Source organism: Rhinolophus ferrumequinum, chromosome 5 (assembly GCF_004115265.2).
Source record: "Rhinolophus ferrumequinum isolate MPI-CBG mRhiFer1 chromosome 5, mRhiFer1_v1.p, whole genome shotgun sequence".
Lineage (NCBI taxonomy): Eukaryota > Metazoa > Chordata > Mammalia > Chiroptera > Rhinolophidae > Rhinolophus > Rhinolophus ferrumequinum.
Window position 1 is genome coordinate 47,072,718 of NC_046288.1, and position 8,506 is coordinate 47,081,223.

Genomic DNA, 8,506 nt, shown 5'->3' on the forward strand with positions numbered 1-8,506 from the left:
GTACTTCATGTATAGTGTTTATTTTAGGGTGCTGTGCCAGGTTGGGGAGGCAGGCATTAGAGAAAGCTTAACTAAAAAGCAACCAAGTTAAGACCTTTAAGGGTGAGGATGAATAGAATAACCATAACTTAAGCAATTCACAGTAATTACTAGGCTTTGTGTGGAGGTGGCAACTTGCCAATTTGAGATTATCCAGCAAAACTAAAAGAGTTAACACATAAAGCAGATTCCACTGGGCACTGTGCTTTTCCTGATTATTTTATTAGGGCATCTTTTCAAATTTGGTAAAGCAATTGAATACCTAGGTTAAGTCTCTTAACAATGCTAGCAAATACCCAGATATGTTGATTTTATCCTATCAGTAAGTCTTTAAATAGAACCATCATAGTTATTAATAATTAATTGGGGACTCAGCTGTTTGATTGCCAGACTCCAAACTATCTTTAACTATCTTTCAAAATGAGAGGTTAGCAGTGGCTCAGTTGATGATAGAGTGTGGAGCTAGTAACACAAAGATTGCTGGTTTGATACCCGCATGGGCCACTGTGAGCTGCACCCTCCTTAAAAAAATTAAATAGATAGATAGATAAATAAAATAAAATAAATAAAATAGAGGTCATTTCTCAGGGGCTAGTTTGTTTCCCAAAGCTATGTTCTCCAATCTTTTGCAGTGAGGGTGGTTGGTGGGAGAGGTGTAGTATAAGCCTACCGACTCTATTCTCAGAGCCGCGGGGGAGTGCGGGGGGTTGGAGTGTTGTCCTATTCAAATACTTAATTTTCCTACTCCCACTGCAGCTGCACAGCCCTCTGTTATCCCCACAGCCACTGTTTCTTTGATTCAAATTTTCCAAAGAGTAAACCTTTTATATATTTGGGGCAAATGACTGGCTCTGATGGGAAGACTTGAGGTGTCCTACCCTTCAATCTCTTTTTACCTCCATATGTTCCCCACCTTTCAGAAGTACCCATCGCCTCCACATCCTGAACTCTAGGGGTGAGGGGGATTCTGAGCATGAAGTACAGTAGCCTTGCATTTCCCACCTGCCCGCACTTTAGTTTTTGCTGTGTCTATTCTGCTAAAGTCAGTTTCCATTCTTCCATCTGCATTTCATCTTCCAAAATTTATTGACAGATCTCTCTCTCAACTGCTGTCTTTTTCTTCTATTCTTTCTCTTTATGTTTAATGCCCCCCTCTTGTCCCCCATGGCATTTAATGGTATTTCACATGAGAGCAGAGGTGACTGATACGTATGTCAGTCATTTCCAGTCATAATTCATGTAAATTATTTGCATTTCTATAAATTTCTTTAGTTGAAAATTTACCAGTTATTTTCATACCCAGTGTGTCTGTTAAAATAGCAACTTATTTTAGCTATGCTCTTAGGCCATTAGCTTTAAAATGTTTAGTTATGAAAATTTCCCCCAGTTATCACTCTTCCCTTCTGTAGGAAATTTCCTCCTTTATCATATTGATGCTATTTATATATCAGTTGTTCCCAATAAGTGTTTTATTGCGTAGATGAGGATACAATAATGTCTTTCATTTAATCTCTTAACTGTGTATAATGATTTTGTCTTTGGCTTTGCCCCTGGTTTCATTTAAATAATTTGACACTGACCCTGATAAGAGTACAAGTATGCCCTTCTTTTCATCTCTCACAGTGAGTTCTGTTTCCTCTGTAAACAAAAGGTATATTTGTAATATAGCATGTATGTGCTTTATGTTTTGTGTATGCCCCTTTTCCCATGAAACTGAAAGATTAAAACTCCTATGTGCTTGTCAGATTTTTGTGTTTCTAGAACTTGCCTTAGTGGATATCAAAGTGTAGCCCTTGGACCAGCCGCAGCAGCACCACCTGGGAAATTGCCAGTTTGAATTGTAAATTCCCAAGCCCAACTCCATCCCAATGAGTCAGAAACTAGGGAAAGGAGACTATAATCTGGTTGCTGTTTCTGATATATGCTAAAGTCAGAGAACCACTGCTTTAGAATAAGGATTGTATGGGTTTTTTCCTTTAATCTCCCTTAATACAATTATATTAATAAGTTATCTATTTAAAAATTTTTATTATGGAAATTTTCATGCAAAAATGTTGAAAGCGTAGCATGAATAAAAGTACAATGATTCAACAATTGTAACATTTTACAGTGTTTATTTCATCGACCTTTTTTTAGTGAACTATTTTAATGTCAGTCATAGACATGACACTTCATGCTCAATGTTTCAGCATGTTCCTCTAAATTGCCATAATATTATTATTACATCCAGAAAATTAACAGTAATTTCAAATATTATCACATGTTGTCCACATTTGGATTTTTCCCAATTATGCTCTTAATACTTTATAGCTTTTTGTAAAAAACAAAACAAGATCAAATGAAACTTCACACCTTCATTTTACTGTATTATTTTAGTGTCTTTAAATTTAGAAGAGTCTCCCCACCCTTTTCCTTCTTTTCTTCTCTTCCTGCATTCCTAGTAGTACTGAATTTTGGAGAGTCTTGTTGTCTTGTGGATTTGTATTCTTGTTGTCTTGCTATATTCTGGATTTGCCCAATTATTCATGGTGTCAGTTAATTTAGGACAAGTGTTAATCTAGATTTCATGGGCAATTTTCTGAGCTTGGAGGCAAGGGTGTCAGTGAATTCCCTGAGAATTTATGCAGTAGTTTGTGTTCATGTGCATATGACTTTCACTGAAAGGATAGATAAAAGTACTCTCATAATTTTAGATTATAACTGGGGGGAGGGAAGAGGTGATAAAGGTGATGAGTTTTGCTACATTTTAGCCCCATCTAATTTATAAAATTGTTCATAGCTACAAATGTCCAAATATTTATGAATTGTCAGCACTACCATGTTATTGTAGACTAATAAATCAGTTCCTCTAAAAACGATCTGAGTGATTGAGTTAATCAAGGGTGACTGGATTCTGTGACACCTTGACAGACAAGATGTTTTCACATCTTAGAAAATCCTGAATAATTCCTGCATAAGTACCTAGATACTAGAGTCCCATTTAATTGAAATATGGGGCAAACATTGGGAAAGATAATTTACAGTGGATATTTTAATCCTCAACGGGATTGCTGTACTCAAGATTTTATTTCGATGTGTCAGTTAAGTCAAAGTCAGTGATTGTATCCTTGGACTGGAAATAAGCATATAGATGAAGTGAGTTCTGTTTGGTGTGATTGGGAGCTCTGTTCTCCTTTGTTCAGCATTCAGTTTGTTACATAAATGTGTTTATTAGCAAACTTGAGGAGTAAATACTATGTGGATATGAAGATATGCTCCGAGCTATCTATGTCTGTGTATCTTTATATTATGTATAGCAAATCCGAAACCTAACTGTAGATTGCTGTGCCGTCAGTAGGCACAGGAGCACAGAGGAAGGAAGTAGCCCTGTTACACGGATTTGGGAAGGTCTTTAACAGAGCGTGACACCGAAGCAAACTGGGCCTTGAAAGATGATTAGGAATTTTCCAAAGGTAGAGAAAATTGGAGAGAGAGAATATAGTTCATAAAATATTTTATTAAATTTTAATGCCACTTTTCTGACCTACAGGTGACGAAGGGAGCATGCCAGCAGATATAGCCACATTACTAAAAACGTCAATGGGCCTGTGAAATACAATTGTGAATTCCTGATTGATGAGGAAATATCAACTTGGTGCACTCAAGGACATTTACATTATGATGACCATGGGGTTTATGAACATTTATAACTTTTTATAATTTCCATGTTACATTTCTCATAGTATGGACAACTTTTTTGCCACTAACTGAATTCTCCCAATGCTCACATGTGAAATTTCCAAAAAGCCACAAATATGTAGTCCTAAAGATACTGAATAATCATTTTACAAAACAGTTTTCTGAATGGGGTTTAGTTGGTGATTGTTTGTAACAAATATGCTAATGCTTTAGAAATGTCAGTATTTTTGTAATTATTTCTACCTCCAAATATATATATATTGTCTTTCACTGGATAATGTGTGTAGATTTTTACATGTGCCTTATTTGATGACGCTTATGTCTTGTTTTTGCTTGTCTCATTCGAAGTTCTTTTTTATTACGTTAGTTTAAAGAATGCAGCTGTATAGATTATATAGCTTTCATTTTATTGCTATTTGAAGCAGATGTTCACCACTGTCAACAAGAACTCAACCTGAATCTAAAGGTGGCATTCCGTATACTAACACCCCCCAGGTCCTCCCAACTACTTCTGTTAAAACAAATTTATTTGGCTAGGCACTAAGTTGTTTTCCAGTGAATAGTAACTAAAAAAGCCCTTATCTTGCTCCATGGATTAATTCCTTCTGTTCATTTCCCAGCGGCACTAATTGTGCTTATTATTACTCTGCCTATTCTTGTGCATGTTTTCATTGATTTCCCTCCCCTGGCTTTTGCTTCTCTTGAAACTGTTGCCCAGTCACTTCTGCTCCAGTTCTCTTTACTCTCCAAATAGTAGTTTATTCCCGCCACATCTCCATGCATCATCAAAATGTTGGTGACATTTTTCCAGCCTGGCACAACAGATGGATAGGCTCTTTCTCTTCAAAGCATACTGAATGTGACTTTTTATTAAGGCAGCATTAAGTACCGCATGGAAATGGGTCATTACCTTTACATTCTTATCAAAATATGATTTATCAGTTTCCAGAATTTCCAGTACAGGACCTCCTGAAGAGAGAGCCATTGTTCAATTCCAATTCAGTGTGGGTGACAAAGTGAAATTTAGAAGTAAAGTTGTCTACTTGATATTTAGCTCTTTATTAAATCTTTCTTTAAATTTTTGCCTGTCAGTCTATATTGCTGTTTTTATTACACATCAGTTTCTTTGTATAACTTGTGAGTTTCATGTGTTTTCGTTTTTATTATGTAAATATCATTATAAATAAACTTATTTATAAATGAAAGCTTTGTTAATTATTGGAGATTATACTTTTAGGGCATCCTGACTTGCTAAGATGCTAAGGTACTATAACCCTCTGGAGTTAGAAGGCTAATGTCGCCAGCTCTTACAGTGATTCTGCAGGTGTTAGACTGAAAACTCATGACCCCGTAGATTTACCCAATCTTGAAGGTATATTGAACAAGTCCACATATTTTAGTGTAATGGGGCTAAAAGCAATCAGCAGGTACTACTACCTCCCCCTGCATCATAGTACCCAAATCACTTAGTCAAATTATTGGGAATATTACCTTTTAAAATCTTTGAATGGATTTCTCGTAACTTCTGTATTAACGTATCTTCAATGATAGACTATTTCTTTTGTTGTTGTTAAATCCATCTTTTGATCTTCAATGAACTGTAGTTGGGTTCTTTACAACTGTAGTTGTAATGCTTTATTATGGCTTGGGCTTAATAAAAATATTTGTGATCATAAGTTGTATTTTCAAACCCTTTTTAAAAGTTTCTAACCCTTCCTTTACCCTTAAAATATATATATATTGTTGAGCACAAATGCAATCATATCATGTGCGTAATACGAGTATTATCTGTTTCTCAGTAAACTGGAATTTATTGCTTAGGATCTATTCTTATTAGTCCCTTCATTGGACTGATGTCGGTAATCATACTCCGTTATCAGTAGAGAGAGCATATGAGGCCACAGTTGCAAAAATATCTTGACCTCCTGAAGCAGCTTTTACTTTTTTAATACTAGTCACACACAGATAGAAGACATGCTTTATGTGTTTTCATAACTATTTCTAACCTCATGGACTTGAACTTTGTGCCAGGAGATATTTATATCGCAACATTAAGTAATATTATGTTACTGTATAGTGGTTATATAGGAGTATCAGATTTGGTTTCCCTTTGTGTGACCTTAAGTAAGACACTTAAATGGTCCATAAAATTAAGGAATTGATTCTTTTCACTTTTTCTTCCCCAAAGGTATGTTTTTCTTTTCTGATTTTAATATGCAATTCAGTTTCTGCTCTGATTTATTCATATTCTTTCTCAGTTGCTCAGTATAGAGACATTTTATTTGGGTACAGGGTGGGATGATGGAATGTGTTACCGTTCAGTAAAAATAGGTGACCTAAAGATTATGGTGATGCTATGATTGAAATGAAGTATTTCCTTATGAAACCTGCTGTGGCTGCATTTCATATTTGAATTATGATTTGTGTAAACAAGTGGGACTGATTATCTTATTTTGAATTTTCATAATTTTAGATAAGCATTGCATTTTACTAAATTATGTTTTTATTAAAGTTTGTCAGAATGTAATCAATGTGCACGAAAATGAATGAGCATAAGAATGAAGAAAAGTTACTACCTTCATTATCCAGAGTATTACTCGAATTTGTTTTGTGAAAGATACTTTTTTTTTAGACTGCCTTGATAACATGATAGAGTACTTTGCAATGAGATTTACTTATAACCTATTATTTATTAACAGCCACTAACGATAAGAAAATAGGATCCAAAAAAGCAAGGTACTTGGAAAATACACTTTGTATTTATGTGTAATCCTTAAGGCATAAAATATTTTAACATTTTCCCCCCATTTCAGAACATTGTTGAGAAGAATCACCTTAAACAAGATCGTATTTAGCTGGGCTTTCCTTTTCCTTTTTCTTTCTTTCCCCCGCTTCCCACCCTCTCCCTGTTTTTGTGTGCTCAGCTATGTTTTCCTTCCTCTGCCTTGCATTTCAGGTGTAAGGCCAAGTATCATTAGTGTGTTTCCGTATAGAACATGACATTGAGCTAAACAATCCAATATTAATAATAGTAACATGTAAATTGATCTAAAATGTGATGTTCTAATATAATTATGGTTTAAAGTGGGTTAAAGGTAATCTAAATATATAGTTATTTGGAAGGTTTGTATTGAAATAACTTGTTTATACTGGGAGTTCTTGCTTTCCATGGTAGTGTGGGGCTGTGAAAATGAGTGGAAGTTGAAGTTTGCAAAATAATTATTGGGGAAAGTGATTAAAAAGTTTTGTCAACACATTAAAAAAAACATTGGTTATAAATGTATAAATGAAAAAAGTAGTAAAACATTGAGTACACTAAAATATTAGAAACAGTGACAAAGTATTTTTTTTGTCAAAAAAGTAGTTTGAACAGTACCTTCTTGTACTGTTCAAACTCCCAAGCAAACTTTTTTTTTAATACTTTGGAAAATTGTCATAATCCTAAATTTGGATCAGTTTCCAACATTTTACTACACTCTTTCAATGACACAAAATATCTCTGTTCTTTTTCTCTCTTTTAATAGACTTTATTTTTTAGAGTTTTAGGTTCATAGCAAAACTGAGCAGAAAGTACAGAGTTCCCATATACCACACACACTGTCAACACCCTACACCACAAGGGTATGTTTGTTTCAGTACCTGCACCTACACTGACACATAACCACCCAAAGTCTGTAGCTTACATGAGGATTCACTCTGGGTGTTGTACATTTGATGGGTTTGACGAATCTACCAACATACTGTGTTTCCCCGAAAATAAGACCTAGCCAGACCATCAGCTCTAAAGCGTCTTTTGGAGCAAAAATTAATAGAAGACCTGGTATGTTGTGTTATTATGTTATATAAGACCCAGTCTTACATTATAGTAAAATAAGACTGGGTCCAATCTTACATTATAGTAAAATAAGACCGGGTCTCATATTAATTTTTGCTCCAAAAGACACATTAGAGTTGATGGTCCAGCTAGGTCTTATTTTCGGGGAAACACGGTAGGATCCTACAGAATAGTTTCACTGCCCTGAAAATCCTCTATAGTCCTATTCATCCATCCCTCCCTCCCCCTTAGCTTCTGGCAACCAGTGATGTGTTTACAGTCTTCATAGTTTTGCCTTTTCCAGAATGTTAAATAGCTGAAATGATATCGTAGGCCGCCTTTTCAGATTGGCTTTTTTCACTTAGAAGTATGCATTTAAGTTTCCTCCTGTTGTTTCATGACTTGATAGCTCATTTCTTTTTAGTGCCGCATAATACACCCTTGTTTGAATGTACCGCAGTTGTATCCACTCACCTGCTCAAGGACATCTTGGTTGTTTCCAAGTTTGGGAATTATCAACAATGTTGCAACAAAGCCAATGAGCAGAAGATTTTTGTGTACACACGTTTTTCAACTCCTTTGTGTAAATACCAAAGGATGCAATTGCTGAACTGTATGATAAGAGTATGTTTACTTTGGTAAGGAACTGCCAAGCTCTCTTCCAGGGTTTCTGTACCATTTTTCATTCTTTTCACAGCAATGAATAAAGTTCCTGTTTCTCCACATCTTTGCCAACATTTGGTGGTGGTGATGCTTAAAATTTTTGCCATCCCAACAGGTATGTAATGGTATCTCATTGTTTTTATTTGCAATTCCATAGTGACATGATATTGAGCATCTTTACATAAGCTTACTTGCCATCTGCATATCTTTGATGAGGTGTCTGCTCAGGTCTTTTGTTCATTTTGTAAACAGGTTATTCATTGTGTTTTTGAATTTTAAGAGCTCTTTATATATTTTGAATAATAGTCCTTT

General features: G+C 35.2%; 1 protein-coding gene across 5 annotated transcripts in view; it reads left to right on the plus strand.

Moving 5' to 3' along the window:
- The window catches only part of SMARCAD1 (SWI/SNF-related, matrix-associated actin-dependent regulator of chromatin, subfamily a, containing DEAD/H box 1), an 85,447-nt gene extending 80,054 nt beyond the window's left edge, over positions 1 to 5,393 (plus strand). For 4 of the 5 annotated variants that reach the window (XM_033106255.1, XM_033106259.1, XM_033106257.1 and 1 more), the window contains one exon: positions 3,569 to 4,918. In XM_033106255.1, the coding sequence (XP_032962146.1) occupies positions 3,569 to 3,630 (62 nt within the window). In that variant the 3' untranslated portion in view covers positions 3,631 to 4,918. Of the gene's footprint in view, positions 1 to 3,568 lie in introns of all 5 variants that reach the window. The other variant, XM_033106258.1, reaches the window with a different exon arrangement.
- Positions 5,394 to 8,506: the final 3,113 nt, after the last annotated feature.